Below are 19,475 nucleotides of genomic sequence, written 5' to 3' on the forward strand. Positions count from 1 at the left end.
GTTTTCTTTTTTTTTCTTTTTTTAATTTGTTTCCCCTGCATTGGACTTGGAAGGTTTTTATAAACAAAACTATTAGAGAACAAAGAAAAAAAAATGAAATAAAACGTAGAAAAAAGAAAAGGTTGGCTCGCAATGGCCATTCTGTAACAAAAGTGGTGCTCACACACAAGTCAACGAATTAGTTTTTTTTTTTATCACTGGGTGTTTCCTTGGGGAGAAAAGGGTTGAATTTTCCAAATCTTTTCGGCATAATCACGTACGGCGCGATCCGACGAGAAAAATCCCATGCCTGCAGTGCACATGATGGATTTGCGGGCCCAAGTTCTTGTGTCACTGAAAGCGTCATCGACGTCGATTTGTCGGGTCAAGTAGGCTTCAAAGTCTTGAGAGATAAGATAATAGTCACCACCGTAGGTCAAGGTATTGATCAATGGGTTGAAAATCGAAGGGTCACCAAAATCACCGGCTTGGATGGCGTCAATGACGGTTTGCAAACTGGGATCCATGAATAAACCGTGGTATTTTTGATTGTGTCGGATATCGGCCACTTCGTCCGCCAGAGTACCGAACAAGAAAATGTTCTCTTCGCCAATTTCATCCCGAATTTCGATGTTGGCGCCGTCGACCGTGCCGAGGATAAGACCACCGTTGAGCACAAACTTCATATTCGAAGTACCGGAAGCTTCAGTACCTGCCGTCGAGATGTGTTGCGAAATGTCGGAAGCTGGCACGATGATTTCAGCTAGAGAGACGTTGTAATCGGGGATGAACACCACTTTGAGCAAGTCGTTGATGCTGGGATCGTTGTTGATCACCGCCGCGGCACTGGTGATAAGTTTGATCACCAATTTGGCAATATAATAACCGGGAGCGGCCTTGCCACCAAAAATCACCACGCGCGGAATTTGATGGTCCTTGTCCTTGTTGGACATTTCTCTCAGTTCTCTGTAACGGTAAATGACGCCCAAAATATTCATGAATTGCCGCTTGTACTCGTGGATACGCTTGACTTGGATGTCGAACAGCGCATCGGGGGATACGTGGATGTTGAGATTCTTGCGGATCCAGCGAGCCAGACGTTCCTTGTTCTTACGCTTGACCTCCATCCATTTTTGCTGGAAATCGGGATCGTCGGCATGCTTCTTCAGTTCTTGCAAACGGTCTAGGTGGGTGACCCATTCTTCATTACCGAGCGTCTCGGTGATCAGCTGACGCAACGGCGGGTTGGCTTGATACAGCCATCGACGAGGCGTGATACCATTGGTGATATTGATGAATTTCTCAGGACCAAAGTATTTGATGAAATCATGGAACAAGTCCTTCTTGATGAGATCCGAATGGAGAGCAGCAACACCATTGACGGTGTGGGAAGCCACCACGGCTAAAAAGGCCATACGGACTTGCTGCGGAGAACTTTCTTCGATGATCGAGATACGTTTGAGGAGTTCGCGATCGCCGTAATACTTTTGCTCCACCTTTTGCAAGAAGAAGAGATTTATATCGTAGATGATTTGCATGTGACGTGGCAGCACCTTCTCCAACATGGGGACGGACCAACGCTCCAAGGCTTCCGGCAAGATCGTATGGTTAGTGAAGGCAAAAGTCTTTTCAACAATCTCCCAGGCATCGTCCCAATCCAGGCCTTCCACATCGACCAGGAGTCGTTGAAGTTCCGGAATACCCAGCGTAGGATGAGTATCGTTCAACTGGATAGCCACTTGATTGGGGAACTCCTTCCATGGCGAATTGGCCCGTTTAAAGCGATGAATGATGTCTTGCAAACTGGCACTCACGAACAGATATTCTTGCTTGAGACGTAATTCCTTGCCGACAGGATGGTTGTCATTGGGATACAGGACGGCGGTTAAATTTTCTGCATTGGTTCTTTCGCGAACCGACCGGTCATAATCGCCATCGTTGAAGGCGGCGAAATCAAACGGGTGCAAGGGCTTGCTCTTCCATAATCGGATGTTTCCGCAACCTTGAGTACCGAATCCGGGAATGGGGACGTCATAGGCCATGGCTTGAACACGCTCGCCGCCCTCCCACGATAAGCGAGACACGCCCTTATCGTTCACTTTGGTGGCAACGTAACCGTAAAATTGCACTTCGTAAAAGATATCAGTGCGCGGGAATTCCCAAGGGTTCTCGAATTTCAACCACTGGTCGGGTTCTTCAGTCTGGAAACCGTCCTTGATCGTCTGCTTAAAAATACCGTACTCATATCGCAAGCCGTAACCCCATGTAGGGTAAGCCAGTGTAGCGCTCGAGTCAATGTAGCAAGCGGCAAGTCGACCTAGACCGCCGTTGCCCAAGGCGGCATCATGTTCTTGCTCGAGGAGATCCTCCAAACGGAACCCCAGACCGGCCACACTTCCGCGATAAGCTTTCTCGGCGTGTAACGAAATCAGAGCATTGTCCAGTGAGCGACCAATAAGAAATTCCATCGACATGTAGTAGCATCGTTTGGGAGTTGCCTTTTGCAGAGCGTCTTGTGTGACATTCCATTTCTCAATGAGACGGTCTCGAATGGAGTACGCGGTTGCTTGATATGCTGTCAGTTTATCCACGTTGTGAACCCCACGGCAGAGAGTGTTGATGGTATGGCGAACCATGTCTTTTTGAATACTGTCTTGATCGTAATCTTCCTTCTCCACACAGGCTTTCCATCGATCGAGATACTCGTCGTCCATTTGTTGTGGACTGGGTGGACGAGACGGAACGCTGGTAGGTGTTACAGGCTCCACTTCATCGTTATCATGGATGACGACGTCCGTGAGACGACGTGTCAACTTGGGCATAGAAAGCCGGCGAATAGGAGTGGGGCGTTTGGGCGTTGTACTCATTCAGAAGAAAGAAAAGCCTCGAAAAAATAAAATAGAGGGGATAGAATGATTAGGTTGAATATTTGGCGGCGGATTTTCTTTGCCGTATTATATATGATCGTGTTGGAGGATTGTCCGGATTAGGACAGGCTACCGTATCTTTTCCCAGGATCGCAGATTCCATCAGCTGATCGTTCTGCAAGAGAAAAAAAAACAAGCACTGATGCTTCGGATAAGCGACCTTCTTTTGGATTCTGAATCGTTGTTGATTTGAACATGACGATCAACAATCTTTTTGGAATTAACTATTATCCACCTTGATTTCATGAGTTAACATGTCTTATGCATTGAATAGGTTTCATTGAGTCTGTTATTTTTTTTTCTTTACTGTACACATATATATTGTTTATGGGCATTTTCATGCATAGCATGAACCCCACAAGTCATCCGATCAGCAACACGCGATGATAATTCTTTGGGAAGAAAAAAGAAAAAAAGAATCTGGTAGATGGAATAGGAACGCATTGGTCAGTGGTGGTACTTTTTTTTACGCACTGTTCAATTTTGTCCGGTTCGGAACCAACGATGGCTGCCGATAACCATGTGGTCACCCAGCTTACGCCATTCCTTTCCGAAACACTTTATCTCCCTGATTCAATGATACTTTCGAAGATACTCGCAAGGTATAATCCCAAGACACCTCTTTCACTCCTACTTGTGCGATAAAGCGATAAGTTATTACCTCTTCACAAGACGACAAGAACTAACAATGAAAATAACCTGTTTCAATTCTAACGTTGCATATGATAATCTGAATACTGAAAGAACAATTGAAGTGCGCGCCAGACCTACAGAATCGGTAGATCTATAAACTTATGTTGGAACAACAGCTGAAATGCGATGCGATGAACCTATTTGAGAGCTTACAGAACGGCTGCACTGCTTTTTTTTATAGCACTTCGAAACCATGGTCTATACAATGTGCAGATGATGCGGTATTCCGTGTTCCAGAAAATTTTACCAGTCTACTCATTACACTTAAAAAGATTATAGAGAATTTTACTAGGGAATTACGATTGCCAGATCTTGAATTGTGGTCAATCTGAGACTGGAAGGGCTATTCATATGCTGCACTATTGAAAAAAGTCACACTGACGTCAGATATTAATGAAGAGGAGGCACAATGTATGAAAAGTTTATATGGTTTGTCAGCTTTCTTCAAGACGAGATGCTTGTTACAGCTATATCCTTTATGCAAAGCGGCTAGCTGTTGAAAATGGTGAGGTTGTGGATCCAGAAATTTTGGTTTTTGTGGTATCAAATCTTGAAACAAAAACCTGCACTCGGCTCATTCATCTGGATCATCGCTTGTTTTCTCTAGTCTTGGCATATCCAAATAATGAGGATTAGAATCGCCCATTACCTCCGAATCCGCCATCAAAGATATTTTAATCACTCTAGGCTTTATGTCTTTGCGTTTGTCTCGGCCTACTGCGGCAGTGGCAACGCTTCAAATATTTATAACCACGCAGAATATTTCAAATTATTGACCAACTTGTGGACCAAAGGATTGAAGCTCCACTGGGGGGTTATATTGACACCAAACAATTACTTTTTATTGAGAACTTGGAGCATCAACCATGATGTAAAAAACACGCTCTACCAATTTCTCATGGATAATCCGACGGAACTTCCCTCGCTTAATCGCAGCAGATTTGATAGCCATCTACGCAGGGGTCTTCGAATTGACCGCAGGCATGCTGACATTTTACCGCATCATCCTCGTTCTGGGCATAACAGTAAGGCTTCGTCAAGTCATCGAGGCATAAAGAATCCTTGTCGAACTGGCAGTGGGGACCGAATCCATACCATTGAGTAGCCAAAGTCAAGTTTAAGACGGCAAGGAGCAAAAAGATGGCAAGTGCGGGAATACGGTTCAACATCGTGGGGGCTGACAATATTTTTTACACTGGAGATCTTCTGAATATTTATACAGATCTGATCGAACCGATCTTCTGAGAATCAACTGCCGTGTTTTGTTTACCGGTGAATAAACTTGACGCATAGTGCATACGGAAATCATATTGATTTGGACAAGTGGTGTTTCAAATATTTCGCCAAAAGTTTTTTTTTTTTTGGATTCTTAAATAGGATACAACGCATTCATTCAGAGAAAGATAAAGGTACACAAACAAGGAGTGAATACCGATTGCACAAACATAACTGCCATACCGGCTTCTTTGCAAATAAACTTTAAATGAAATCTTCATGTCTTTGTAGAGCGACAAATCACTTCGTAGGTATAGTGGAGCCCGACACATTACCGTTTTAATCGGTATGATAAGAAGTATGGTATATGACGCTTGGACATTACCGTTTGACGTTGAAACCAAACATATCAAAATATTGTCTGAGCTTACATAACAGGAATATGCGTTTTATGCATGTCCTGAGGGCCGACCTCGGTTCGGTTCTACTTTCGGTAAATGCCTGGTATCAACTATTATGCTTTAATATCCAGACTCGTCGTAATGATTAAAAAGCTAAAGATGAATTACAATGTTTAAAAAGAGCGCTTCGTAACTTGGAAGGCGGGAGATGCTGATTTAATCGAAAGCTAAGCCGGGAAGATCTTAGAATAGATTGCCAGACTTCCAACTGTTTGCTACAGCGTACGTAGTGATCGTATTTTTGTCGGGACACAATCGAACACATTCGAATCGAAAAATAACAGCGCGCGGTTCAACTTCGACGCGATTGCATGGTCTTTACAACTATTGGCTCGTCAATCTGTGTCAGTGCAAGTGAGGTTTTCGACTCCTTCTTACTTTGAGCCAGAAAGTAAATTCGGCCGAAAGAACGGTTCTACCTCTTCTAGCACATGCCGCTCTGTATAAGGAAAACGCACTATGCATGAGAAGATTACTAGCTTCGGAGATACTGCTTTGTTTGCGTTTGCTACGAACGATGGTCTCTGATATAGTAATATTTTTCTGTCACTCTTAATATAGTTTATTATTTTATTTTCTTAAGAAATTTGTTGACTAAATATTGTACCAGACAGCATATTGTTTCTTTTCCGCCGATCCACCTGATAATATTGCTGAAATATGATGACAACGGAATCCGTAAGCTCAACTTTACAATAGTTTCTATAAGTTAAATGCTCTGTGGTTATACCGAATTGGTAATTTCAGTCGATTGAGTGTTCATGTAATACATAGTTGCTCTTTGCCAGTATTACGCAATTAATGCTACAGAATTTTCAAAAGACCTTTTTGCTCGCATAGCGCTTGAAGAATCTTTTTTTGTTTCCCGATTCTGCGGTTCATCAAAAACGCGCCAAAGTCACGGACTGCTTTTTTCTTCCAAAAAAGGATCTTGCATTTTTTTTTTTTCTCTGTTGCAGTTTTCCACTATGGTCAAAGGATCAAAATTGGCTATGGCGAAATCAAATCGCAAAAACGGCAAAAACGTCAACGGCAAACGTCGATTGGCAGATCAGGATACCAAAACAAAGGGAAAAGCGGCTGCTGGACCGAAACAAGCCAACAAAAAACGCAAGACAGACGTAGAATATGAAAATCTCGGTGACATTGATTCCTGGGACTGGTCCGAAGTCGCTGTCTCTTCCAATAACATTTTTGGCGAAGAGGGAGGATTCCTGTGTCTGGAAGAGATTGACGATGTTGAGATCGAATACGAGGGTGATGATACCACTGGCAAAGTGGCCAAGTTCAAGGTAAGTCTTGTTATGATCGGTCGTCTTTCAGTGTCACGAATCAGTAACAGAGGCTGGCAATCATAGCGAGTAAAGAACCCAAACAGAAAAGCTGGCAAGAAAGCTGTCGTCGATAAACCTTTAAGTGAAGAGGAAATGGCCCAGTATTATGATCTGGATACGTTCAACGAGGAATTAGCCGCTAAGCAAGCAGCGACCGAAGCGGAAGCCGGAGCCGAAGCAGAAAACGAAGAAACAGGAGCAAACGATACGGAAATGGAAGAAAACGAAGCTACTGTGGAAGAGGATAAGGAAATAAAGGAGGGAAAGACGACCGGATCCTCAAAGGAAAGCGAAAAAGCTGCTGCCAAATCAGATCAGCCGAAAAAGGAGGATAAGCAACTGCTGAAAAAGAAGCAAAGACTCGAAAAACTCAGAGAACAAGTGAAAAAGTTGGAAGCCCAATTGGGAGAGGATGCAGGCAGCGATAATGAAGAAGAACCCACCGAGACACCCAAAGATAACACACCTGCAAACAAGAAACAGAAAAAGCGTCCAACGCTTGATGATGTCGATCAAAGTAAGGCAAAAAAAGCTCGAAATAATAAAAAATAGAGGAAAAGAAGCGGAATAGAGCATATCACTCAACGTTTCCTTGACGATTCACTTTCAGGCTTTGATGTATCTGCTTGGGAATCTTTGAAAATGGCTGAACCTATCATGCAAGCGCTTAAACTGCATCAATTTGCCAAACCTACTCCTATTCAGGAAAAGGCCTTGCCTTTGGCTTTAACTGGACGTGATATTATCGGCGCGGCGGAAACTGTAAGGACATATAGCAGGAGCAAATGTCGCCATAATGATTACTGACTTTCCGTGTGAATCCAGGGTTCCGGTAAAACTTTGGCTTTTGGCATCCCTATTGTTCAATACCTTGTCGAGCATGGTGAAAGTGCAACAAATGAACTTGCTGGTTTGATTTTGACGCCGACAAGAGAACTGGCAATGCAGGTTAAAGATCATATCGAGAATATGGCGGTTTTCACGTCCATCAAGGTAAATTCGATCGTCCTTTTGATACATATAACAATTTTATTAATATCGCACGTTACTCTCAAAAGATTGCTGCAATTGTCGGTGGTATGTCCAGTCAGAAACAACAACGTCTGCTGAATCACCATCCCAACATTATTGTGGCTACACCTGGTCGTCTTTGGGAGTTATTCTCGGGAGTAAGTGTTTGCTGATAAATGTGGGATTATCATCGTGACATATGGTGTTAACTGGATCACAGAATGAGAAATATATGCAAATGCTCCATCATATCAAGTTCCTCGTTCTGGATGAAGCAGACAGAATGCTGGAAAAGGGTCATTTCGAGGAGTTGACGAACCTTTTGGAAATTCTTTCAAAGAAGCGACAGTATGTGTTATTAGAAAACCTAACAACGGCATGGTCGACTAAACTAATGTGTTATAGGGATACCACAGAATGGCCTGAAGAATCTGAGGAGGGCAAAATCAAACATATCAAAAGAGGTTCGTGTCTCATCTGCTTCTTTTTTTTTGTGGGGTGGAACAATACAACTCATAGATGTCGTTGAAAATAGATTCTTCAGCGTTTCAAACCTTCGTCTTCACGGCCACATTGAGTGAAAATCTTCGTTTCAACGTTAAACGCAAAAAGCCGGCAAAGAAGGCAAAGGGCACCCTTGGTAAGCTTCTATACGTTATCATTCTGTTTTTGCGTATGCTCATGTGGATTTATTTCAAATGTAGAGGATTTGTTGGATCGTCTGGAATTTGCAGACAAGGAACCGAGCGTAGTGGATATGACCACCGAGCAAGTGGTTGCTTCTCGTCTTGCTGAAGCGAAAATTGACTGTTTGAAAAATGATAAGGATCTGTATGTCTACTATTTCGTCACTCGATATCCGGGACGCACCATTATCTTTGTGAACAGTATCGATGCCATTCGTCGTTTGGTGCCTGTATTCAGATTGCTGAACGTTGAAGTGCTGGGATTGCATGCGCAAATGCAGCAGAAACAGCGTCTGAAGAATTTGGATCGGTAAGATTGGAAAAGGTGAACTTTTTTCCCCTGAATCCTCGCTGACGTTTGCTTGTGATATACAGATTCAAGAACAATCCCAAAGCAGTGTTGGTAGCTTCAGATGTCGCTGCCCGTGGTTTGGATATACCCGCGGTGGAACACGTTATCCATTATCAGCTTCCTCGCTCTGGTGAGATTTATGTGCATCGCAGCGGTCGTACAGCAAGAGCCAACCGCGATGGTATTTCCTTGCTTCTCGTGGGACCTGACGAGATGAAGATTTACACCCGACTGTGCCATACGCTCAGAAAGGGTGATCCCTATCCTGACTTTCCCGTGGATCTCAATATCTTGAACGAAATTCGCAAACGAGTGAATCTCGCCACCGATATTGATCGTTTGGAACATCAGGAAAACAAGGCAAGTGGAAAAAGATATCCTTGCGGTTAGGTGCGTGCATGTAACTTACACCCTATTTAGTCAACGCATGAGGAAAATTGGATGCGCAACATGGCTGCCGAGATGGATATCGATTTTGATGAAGATCTGATGCAAGGCAAACACAAGCAGACTCAGCAAGAATCGGAACGTAACCGAAGCAAGGCTAAAGCAATGCGAGGACAGTTGAAGCAACTGTTAACCCAACCCATGTTGCCAAGAGGTGTATCCAAGAGCTATCTCACTGGCGGCGTTATCTCTGACATTGTCGATAGATTATTAAACAGCCAATGTAAGTGTGGGACCACAAGAAAAAGGATTTTCACATGTCTCTATGTGGATAATAACGTGTGCATTTACAACTCTTTGTAGCTACATCCTTATTACCTGGTCATGAAACGAGCAAGGCTGTGGAAGACATCAAGAAAGTCAAAACTCAAAAGAAAACCAAAAAACAAGAATAATATCAATAATCTGCATTCATTTTTTTTTATCTTCATCTCGTTTTTTTTTCCTCGTTTTTCTACATACAAAATATAGATCACGATTATTTTACTCTTGTTTTCGCATGCTTGCTTTCTTTTTCTCGGATACAATGGGGTCAGCGTGCACACCTCCTATCAATCGCACAATAAGAATGACAAGATCGTTCATTTTTCGTACAACATAAAATAGAGGCAGCTTATTAGGAAGCATCCATTCGAAACGAGCGGCAGCACCAGACGCGACAGAATGATTGTAAGGCGAAGAGGACTTTGGGACAGCGATCATGGCCATAATAACGTACTATAAAATGCAACAATAAGTTTCACATGTATCGATTCCATTGGGCATATCGGTTATTCTTTTCTTTAACTTTTCTGTAAAGGGGAGAACTTACACTTGGATAAATCAAAGAAAACACGGCACCGGATCGAAGGGGTGATAGGAAATATGTTAACACAGTGCCCGGTAATCCTACAATCCTTAATCAACACCAAAAAACGCTCATGCAAGATTCACTTTTTACAATGTTCTTACCAAATCCCAAGAAGTAGGCCCAATTTTGTTCTACAAAGAGGAGACGCTGCTCCATGGTCCATCCATAATACACCCACTTGTACCTTTTGCAAAGCAAAACGATCGCTGAATGAATAATTTCGAGAAACCCTGATGTCAGGCGGAGATCGACTTACTCGAAGCAATAATACGACATGATGAAACAGTTGGCTAAAAACGATAACAGAGTGCCAACGGTAGGGATGGATCGTAACAAGCTTGCAAAGACACCACAGTTAATGTAGAAGATGATGGTATAGACTGTTGAAGCCATGCTTTGCACGGTATTGGCGATTCCCGAACTACCTTGTCTGTTGTTCGACCGACTAGTCTGCGTTTGGTAAGCTTTCTCGGCGATTTGACCGTAGAACGTACTATTCAATCCGAGCAATGCAATATACATGGGATAGCCCGTCAATGCCTGAAAACGAAAGCAAAAAACGGTCAATGTCCATTGGCTCATATTACAAATGTAACAAAGTGGTCAACTTACTGCATAAGAACACCCGAACAAACGGTGCGACGCCGTGTTGTAAAAGGTTTCGAGCAAAGTAAGACCGCCCAGAAATATAATACCGTTAATCACAAACAGTTTAAACATGGCCTTTTGAATGGTCGAGGACCTGCTCGAAAATGAAATCACGGTGTTAGCCAAATGCATCGTTTGCCACATGCGTAGCAAAGGCGAAAAACCATTGGTACTTGCGAGTAGAAGAGGATAAAAGTCTTGGGCCAGTTGAAGGCCTGATCCAGTCCTTGTAGATAGTACGACCAGTGTTGCGAACTGGACGATTGGGCAGTAGTAGCCATGGCGAAATAAGGAAAAGGAAAAAAAGACAAGTGTGAACCGAGAAATTTTGTCGTAATTTTCACGTTGGTCCTTCCCTTCTCCCCCCCAAAAATCACACAAAGTCAGCAATTGGCAAAAAACCAGAAAATAAAGTTTTTATGTTTGACTCATTCAATACACTTTTTTTTAATTATCTGGCACAACCTTGCCAATGATGTTATATCTCTTGGAGAAGAAAGCGTGCCATTGATCAAGAGTCTCCAATTCCTTCTCGGTTAAAGTGCTATAGTCAGCTACACAGTCTTCGGGTTTGAGAGACGACATGCCAAGTGCCTAAATAGGACATCATTAATCATCCCTCCCACCAATATTTTTTCCTTCATTGTCTTGTAATACTTACTCGAGAGGCATCCTTTCCGGCAAAGCAGTTGTATCCTGCACCCTTGCCGTACGAGGCCTTGTTGGCAGACACGTCAAAGATATCGCCCTTAATGGCGACATAAATGGGCAGAGATTCGTCGGAACCATCGTGCTTTTTGAGTTCGGACACGGTGATGGGAGTATCTTTGGGAGGTGCACTAAATGTATAGCAAGTTCGTAAACTGCATTGGTTGAAATGTCTTTAGAAAATAACCGCGCTTGGGAAGCTCTTACGTGGACATGGCTAAAGCTGTGGAAAAAATGTAACTGGGAAGGAAACAAAAGGAAAAATTTCGGACCTGACGGTTTTGTGGCAGCAGGTTGGTGGGTGCGAATAAGGCTGAGATTGAATCCGACAACCAGGCAGCAAGCAAGATTTCACACAAAATTTCAGTGGACACGCAGAAAATCATTGAGCTTTCAAAATCTGGCATTCCTTAAAAAAAACTGTAGCTCGGTGTAACTTGGCAATAGTAAACGTTTTAGACATTCACGCAGACTTTGGCTGCCGCACATTCATTGTCGAATGGCATCAATAAGCAATATGGAGGCCATTTCTCGCTTTGCATACGATGATGTTTCGACTCTGACGACCTTTGACCTCTGCGACGATACAGAAACTGAGACGGATCAGGAAGGAGTTTTGTCCAAGTTTCTGTCCAAGTTTAGGACCGCCGTTTCGAGCCCATCTCCATATACCCCAGCGCACGCTTCCGCTCGATCGTCGTTGCAATCGGTTCCCCGACCAGACGACGACAGCGGTACTAAGGAAACAGACACGTATCTCAAAGAAAACGAAAATTCAGCGCTTAACATACCTACTGCAACTCAAACCGCTCACTTGAAGCCACTGAGTACGACAAGTGAAGAAATCGAACGTCAGGAATTGCATGTTATACCGCCTACACCTCCCGATGCTGTTAGTCTTCATCATCATCACGGTCGATCTCCGCCAACGGCGATTATGCCGCGGCTCTCCGATCTCGCCACCACATCCAACCATATCTTATCACCTATGCTTCCTCCACGTTTATCCACTGACTCTGGGCTCCTCGGTGAACCAATGACAAAGACATCGTCCTGTGACAGTGACACACAATCTGTCATGACAACTTTCTCTGTTTCCAACTCAAATTCTCTCAGTCGCATTCTAAATCGTTTACGTGGCGACAAATCCAATAGAGAATACTGGATGCCCGACGAGCACTGTAAAGAATGCTTTGAGTGCGGTGCCCACTTTAATTTTTTTCGACGGAGACATCATTGTCGGATCTGTGGTAAGTTTTTGCGACATCTCGAATTCATGCATTATAGTCAGCCAATCAGATGATATTCAATGATGCATGTATGCATGTTATTTTTTTCTTCAGGCCAAATCTTCTGCTCCAAATGCGCTTCCCAGATCATTCGTGGCGAACGAATCAGTCAAACCGGGATCCAGCTTCGTGTATGCAATTATTGCTTTTCCAAATTAGAAGCGCAAGAGCAGGAATCCTCGCTTCAGGAAGCTTACATCTATTCAGCAAGCAAACCCGCAGATACCGAGGCAATGCTTCAATTGCCACCCGTGTTATTAGATCAAAAGCCTCTATCAGTTGTACCTCAGATGCAGATTCCCACCACTACTGTGAAAGGTCGTCAGAACGAGCTGTACGGCGGTGAACATTCCACGACATTTTCACTCGAGATACCCACAGGCACTTTATTACCCTATACGAAACCCTCTTCTTCCTCGGCGTTGTCTACCAGCATGCCTGCTACACATATGCCTGGATCTCCCATTTTACCGACTCAGGAATCTGATACCGGACTAAAAAAACTATTGCTGGCGACGAATACGTTACTCAAGAAACCTCGATCAAGGACCAGCACAGCAAATAATCTCGGCATCGATACCAGTTTTCTGCAGCCGGATACCAAACAGTTGGGATCTCCCCTTCCCTTTCGTCGCAATTCAATTACCATGCATTCGCCATGCTTAGATAGCGCTGGAGGGACGATTTTGCCTTCGAATGAATACACACTTTCGCTTTCCGATGATGAAGATGATGATCATGCGGGATGGGATAATAATGCTCAAAACTTATTAAATTTCTTGGGTGGACATTCGGAACGGCCCAATTCAGGCATTTTCAGTGGGTTTTTAACAGATGATCTTCTTGCCAATGGCATCTCATTAAAAGCTGAGAGCGGAACGAGCGATGAAGATGGCCATCCGTCGCCAAAAATTCGGTTAACGCGAACCGATGAACTCCGAGCTCGCGAACGATCAAATTCATTGCGACGGCGCTTCAGTGTTGTCAACGGTCCAAATCGGCCCATTCGCTTGCGAACGCAAAGCTTGATGCGAAACGCGCCCATCACGACGTCGTGGCTAGATAGCACCAAGGATCTCGGACTCTCCTCATTGACGGATAATGGTACTAGTATGCTCGTCAGTCCTGTTGCAGATGGATCACATCCTTTGCGAGATTCTCTCGAGTTTCCCAACCGTACCAGACCTCTGTCCTCTCTAAAATCTCGCCACCGCCGCGCTTCTTCCGTTCCATTGACCATCGAACTGAACGCGAGCGCACTGGAACACATGCGCAAAATGTTACGACATATGCTCAGCGAGACAAATGACGATATTCGAGAACATTGCGATGAATGGGAACAAGTGTTGATGAACTTGCTGCTTAAAGTCTCTGACAATGTGCATCCAGATATTCGCGACGGCGATGAAATCGACATCAGACACTATATCAAGATCAAAAAGATTGCTGGTGGTCTACCAAGTGACAGTTTCTATGTCAAAGGCGTCGTATGTTCAAAGAATGTGGCACATAAAAAGATGGTCAAGACAATCAACAACCCTCAGATCTTGATCTTGCTTTTCCCACTTGAATGGTCGCGCGGATCATCACGCGGAGAACATCAATTCCAATCCATCAAGCCAGTTTTAGCTCAAGAAAAGGAATATCTGGAGAAGCTTATCAACCGCATTGTGGCTCTCAAACCAAATATCGTCCTTTCCAGTTCCAATGTGTCCAGATTGGCCCTTGATTTTCTTCTCAAAGCCAACATTGTCGTTGTCTACAACGTTAAGCTTAGTGTGTTGGATGCAGTAGCTCGTTGCACAGGCGCAAGTATTGTTTCTTCCTTCCTGCAGCTTAGCAAAGAGGGTTTGAATCTGGGTCACTGTGAATTGTTCGAGACACAGACCATCGTCCACGAATGGATCGAAAACAGACGAAAAACGTTTCTCAAGTTTGACCAGTGCCCTCCTGACTTGGGTGCCACCATCATCCTACGTGGTGGAAGAGTAGAAACTCTCTGTGCCGTCAAACGGATCCTCGATTTCATGGTCTTTGTCGTTCACAATCTGAAACTCGAGTCCTTTTTACTACGTGATTTCTCCAAGATGCGCAATGCTTTTATCAAGCCCAATCTCGTCGCAGAGCCAGGAGACATCAAGCCGGAGGAGCGAGATGGAGCGATTCAAGCCAATACTGCAAATAAGGAGGTGAAAGCGGAGACGACCGACAAGGAACAAGCGCATAGTCGAGTACAGCAACAGGAGAAAAAGGCGGGTAATACGACGCACGATTCGCCTCGCCCCGATGATAAAATTGACGATGACGACCCATGGCTTACACCGATCAATAACTCCATTCAACAACACGTCACGGCTACGCTGTCTGCTTCACCTATTGTGCAATTTCCTGAGCCCTACCTGTTGCTTCGACTGAAAGAAACGCAGAGAAAGCTGATCAAGATTATCCGCTGCAAGAAACTGAGTGAACTGCCAGCGGATGCCCCCGTCACTTTGTCGAGCACTCCCAACTTTTTCCGCGCCTTTGAACAAGTTATCTGCGCCGATCCTGAATTTGATCAGTTATTGGAAGAGCATCATCAACGCTGGCGAGCACTTGAAGCTTACATTGGAGATGCTCCCGATAACCTGTCCCCCTCGTATCATCAGCAATTCGTCGTCTTATATACTAGCGTGTGTAAAGTAACCACTGTCCCTTGCCAAGGCCCCGAAATGCGCATGTTCGAGTATTATCGCCCGGACTCTGACTTGACGCTTGGACAGTATATTGAGGATATCGCCGCCGATGCTCAGCTTCTGTGTCCGTCCAGTATGTGTGAGCGAACCATGCTTCAGCACTATCGATCTTATGCTCATGGCAACGCACGCATCAATGTTGAAATTGAACAGTTCGAATGCGCACAACCTATCCTCACAAACAGTATTCTTACGTGGAGTTATTGCAAATACTGCTCAATGCATACATCCCTGGTTCCCATGTCAGAAAATAGTTGGAAATATTCTTTTGGCAAGTTTCTCGAGCTCATGTTTTACCACGTTTCCGACACGACATGGAAGACGGAAGGCTGCTCCCATAACATGTTTAAGGACTATGTGCATTATTTTGGTGTCAATGGCTATACTGCGCGGTTCCAATATGAAGCCATCGAACCTTATGAGGTGCATGTGCCTCCTATGCATCTTTATGTCAACTCTGACAGCCAACGAGCGGCCAAAGATAGTTTGCTTGAATCCACGCGGACCAAAATTACCAAATACTACGAGTCTCTCGTTGAACGGAACAAACTCTTTTCTCTTGACATTGTTCAGCCCAGCATGGTGGAATCATGCAAAGAGCAGTTGCAAGAAATGTCGCGACGTGTTACTGGTGAAAAGAAACAGATGCTCCAGTTTTTACAGTCAGTATACGCTACGACGTCCAGTACAGACACCCTTAGCTTGAACCAAGTTCGTATCAAGCTGCAGATGAATGTGATGCAATGGGATATAGAGTATGCCGAATTTGTGAAACAGTATGTTCGTCCGGAACGGGAATTGCGTCGCCTCACAGCAAGCCATTTGAAGAAGATGCTGCCTGCCGATTCCATTATGCTCAGTACACCGGTTTCGAGCCTCGATTTGCGAACCAAACGAGCAACAGAGGCGGTGGATTTACCATTGCTCGATGTGGGACTGGATGATGGCCCTACCGATCTGTACGGTGTTTCTGGTACTGTGACTGACGCTTCTGTTGGCGCTCCATTATCGCCGCTGAAACAACTACCATTACTGGGAGAATCGCCTACTACTGCTTCTCCTTGGCTCGAAGAAGAGGAACGCCTGAACAGTCTTCTGCAAGAGATGCATGATCAGCAACTGAACGCGGCTAAAAAACGTGGCATGGGCCCCATTCAAGAGACGATCGAGAAAATTGAAGAAGATGCAGCATCCCAGCTACTTGACCCCAGCGTAGCTAGACGATTATCCTTGGAGCTCATGAAAGACAATCTCAAACAAAACTCCGGTTCATGGAAATCAGCAACAGATACGGAAGGAACAAGCACCGATTTGACGAGGCCTGGAAATAAGAAAGACTTTGGATCTACCGGCCCACGTATGCCGCTATTGGATCATCGCGCTGCTGTTCTACCGCTGTTGTCGTCTAACGCTTGCAAACGTCTGACAGAGTTATTAAACGACACTCAAATATCCAAATCCAAAAGTTCTCCGTCACCTTCAGGTAGCTTATTAGCGTCTCGCATCCCCGAGCCTTCCCGTACTTCCAATCGCAAGCGTCCGACAGCCATGAATGAGGTAAAACCTGCACCGGTACCGGTCAAGAAGACCGCCAATAGTCTGAATCCTCTGAGAGGCATGGCTCTGCCAGAATGGACTCCTCGAAAGGAACTTCCGTTGAGCGGATATCGTTATGGTTTTCGCGGATCAAGTGAGCGAGGCAATCTCTCTCATCCAAGGTCACGTCCTCGACCTACCAATACGGGAAACAAACTGCAGACCAAAGCGGAAGCAATAGGTGAACCAGAAGCAGCCAAATCGACCAAAACAGGCCCAGCAGCTTCTTCCGGTAGCTCGAAAATACGATTTTCAAAGGCTTTTCTCAACCATGCCAAAGCGCGTGGTATACGACAGCGGTTGCCTAGCAAATCATCCATTGAAGTATATACTACTATAAATGAACTAGTACGTGACGAATCAGATGACGAGTTTCCGGTTCTCGAGCTTGATGATGCTACCGATGTTGAGTTAGACGACGAAGACGGAGCAAATCAACACCAATCTTTGAATCGAACATTTTCTCTGACACGTACGGATGAATACGACGAATCACTCGGTCGCGAAGATATGCCGCCACCTTACTCTCGCGATCCTTTGGGCATCCTTGGCACTACGTTGCCACATTTGAGTTTTGATCCTGAGGATAGTCAAGCAGCGCGCACCAAGATGGTCGATACCGATAATTCAAATATGGTCAGTCCCAGCGCTTCGTTGTTGGATGTGCCAAAGCAAACAACTCTAGGTCGGTTCAAAATGCGTATGATAACGATCCGTGTTTCAATTGTCTCAGTTAATCCTAAATGTGTTGGTAGATAATGCAGGTCTGGAACTAACGTCTAGTGGTCCTGAGCGCAATTCATTTATTCGCGCCATCACAAGTATGCTTGCAGAGAAGGGACTCGGTAACCTATTACCGCTGGAGTATCCATTGTAATTATGCGAATTACTCTTCACAGTTAAATTGCATCAGAAGATTAATTCAGGTTCCTATTTTTTTTCTCGGATAGATCGCCACTGGAACACGTGTTTCCCGGTTCACTTATCGTCGTGGGGGAAGATGAGCCGAGCACAATTGTTGCCTACACGCTCAGCTGCGATGATTACCTAGAAAAGTTGCAGGAAATCCGAGAAGGATATGCCGAGGAAGTGAGTTTGTCCGAAGATGGTGAAAAGTCTGCTACAGGCGCAGCATCAATGACAGATGCTGGCGAAGCATCCTCGACAACGTCTGGCATGGCCTCTGGCGTGTTTATTGAACGCACACTGCGTAGCAAGTCCGGTATCCATGTGAAATACTGTAAGTCTATCTGTCTTTTTTTTTGAGTATGAGGGTAGTAAGGCTGATCATGTATGACAGATTTTACGGATGGCACCACAAAGTTTTTCTGCAAGATATTTTTTGCCGAACAATTTGATGCATTGCGTCGAAATTGCGGTTGCGATGAAAGTTTTGTATCGTCTTTGGCTAGTTGCTGCAAGTGGGACTCTTCGGGTGGCAAGTCAGGATCAGTCTTTCTAAAGACAAAAGGTACGTACACTTGAATGCGATCAACATTGTGCTTGAATGTATTACTCACTTAAATTCGGTAGATGATCGGTTTTTGATTAAACAGATATCAAAGTACGAAATGGATGCTTTTCTACGCTTTGCACCATCTTATTTCCAGTACATGTCGGAAGCATTTTTCCATGAGGTAAACATGGCGGCCACAAAAATGCTCGATTTAACTCGTAAATCGGCAATCTAATGGTTCAATGCCATAGTTACCCACGGTGCTTAGTAAAATTTTTGGCTTATACCGTATTGGCTTCAAAAACACCACGACAGGAAGATCTATGCGAATGGATATTCTTGTTATGGAGAATCTGTTTTATCAGCGGGTGGTCAAAAAGGTAACAGCTCCTCTTCGTGCAAAAACAAACGTACTATTTCATCCTTATAACATGGTGTCCCATTTTATTTAGATTTTTGATTTGAAAGGATCCATGCGGAATCGGCACGTCCAAGTAACAGGGAAAGAAAATGAAGTCCTCCTGGACGAGAATATGGTGGAGCGTATAGTATCTTTTCATTTTTCTTGCATTTGCCAGGTTGCTAATGAATCGATTTCTAGTGATGTTTCAATCTCCTTTATTTTTGCGATCTCATTCTAAGGAAATGCTACGTGGCTCGCTACATAACGATACCCTATTTCTTTCTCGACTCGATGTCATGGACTATTCTTTGCTTGTTGGTGTTGATGAAGAAAGGCAAGAACTCGTAGTTGGCATTGTTGGTAAGTGAGGATATACAGGTGCGTGCTCAATGCACCAAGCTCATTGAATGCATGTTGTTCTAGATTTTATCCGCACATTTACGTGGGATAAAAAACTGGAGAGCTGGGTCAAGGAGTCTGGTATATTGGGTGGTGGTGGTAAAGAACCTACCATCATCTCTCCAAGACAGTATCGCCTGCGTTTCAGAGAGGCTATGGACCGTTACTTTTTTACTGTTCCTGATTTTTGGGCCACGAAACACATGCGTAACCACTACGATGTAAACCATCATGCACATCACCATCATTCAACCATGGAAAATGCAGCATAGATTTTGTCACATTC

At 44.3% G+C, this 19,475-nt stretch overlaps 5 protein-coding genes across 5 annotated transcripts; 2 read left to right on the forward strand and 3 right to left on the reverse strand.

Moving 5' to 3' along the window:
- Nucleotides 1-3,346, reverse strand: BYT42DRAFT_587018 (glycosyl transferase). Its single transcript, XM_051570132.1, has one exon. The coding sequence runs from the start codon at nucleotides 2,844-2,846 to the stop codon at nucleotides 195-197; it is 2,652 nt and encodes an 883-aa protein (XP_051419179.1). The 5' UTR covers nucleotides 2,847-3,346; the 3' UTR covers nucleotides 1-194.
- Nucleotides 3,347-6,220: 2,874 nt separating this feature from the next.
- On the forward strand, nucleotides 6,221-9,504 carry BYT42DRAFT_587021 (P-loop containing nucleoside triphosphate hydrolase protein). Its single transcript, XM_051570133.1, has 12 exons — nucleotides 6,221-6,567; nucleotides 6,634-7,126; nucleotides 7,220-7,371; nucleotides 7,435-7,602; nucleotides 7,668-7,778; nucleotides 7,841-7,968; nucleotides 8,026-8,084; nucleotides 8,156-8,260; nucleotides 8,325-8,616; nucleotides 8,682-9,018; nucleotides 9,079-9,328; nucleotides 9,409-9,504. The coding sequence occupies exons 1-12, from the start codon at nucleotides 6,244-6,246 to the stop codon at nucleotides 9,498-9,500; spliced, it is 2,511 nt and encodes an 836-aa protein (XP_051419180.1). The 5' UTR covers nucleotides 6,221-6,243; the 3' UTR covers nucleotides 9,501-9,504.
- An 84-nt stretch (nucleotides 9,505-9,588) lies between these two features.
- Nucleotides 9,589-10,477, reverse strand: BYT42DRAFT_504413 (etoposide-induced protein 2.4-domain-containing protein; the record flags this gene model as incomplete). The annotated part of the gene is made up of 4 exons (XM_051564970.1): nucleotides 9,589-9,822; nucleotides 9,917-9,993; nucleotides 10,057-10,139; nucleotides 10,212-10,477. The coding sequence occupies 4 exons, from the start codon at nucleotides 10,475-10,477 to the stop codon at nucleotides 9,589-9,591; spliced, it is 660 nt and encodes a 219-aa protein (XP_051419181.1).
- Nucleotides 10,478-11,050: 573 nt separating this feature from the next.
- BYT42DRAFT_618084 (cytochrome b5-like heme/steroid binding domain-containing protein) lies at nucleotides 11,051-11,526 on the reverse strand (the record flags this gene model as incomplete). The annotated part of the gene is made up of 3 exons (XM_051572244.1): nucleotides 11,051-11,197; nucleotides 11,265-11,442; nucleotides 11,519-11,526. 3 exons carry the CDS (start codon nucleotides 11,524-11,526, stop codon nucleotides 11,051-11,053), a joined length of 333 nt encoding a protein of 110 aa, XP_051419182.1.
- A 302-nt stretch (nucleotides 11,527-11,828) lies between these two features.
- Nucleotides 11,829-19,461, forward strand: BYT42DRAFT_618085 (uncharacterized protein; the record flags this gene model as incomplete). Its single annotated transcript, XM_051572245.1, has 10 exons — nucleotides 11,829-12,492; nucleotides 12,655-17,616; nucleotides 17,687-17,804; nucleotides 17,882-18,171; nucleotides 18,232-18,402; nucleotides 18,465-18,568; nucleotides 18,639-18,767; nucleotides 18,840-18,930; nucleotides 18,989-19,150; nucleotides 19,214-19,461. 10 exons carry the CDS (start codon nucleotides 11,829-11,831, stop codon nucleotides 19,459-19,461), a joined length of 6,939 nt encoding a protein of 2,312 aa, XP_051419183.1.
- Nucleotides 19,462-19,475: the final 14 nt, after the last annotated feature.

Source organism: Radiomyces spectabilis (genome assembly GCF_025331425.1).
Source record: "Radiomyces spectabilis strain NRRL 2753 chromosome Unknown BYT42scaffold_15, whole genome shotgun sequence".
In the NCBI taxonomy this organism is placed as follows: domain Eukaryota; kingdom Fungi; phylum Mucoromycota; class Mucoromycetes; order Mucorales; family Radiomycetaceae; genus Radiomyces; species Radiomyces spectabilis.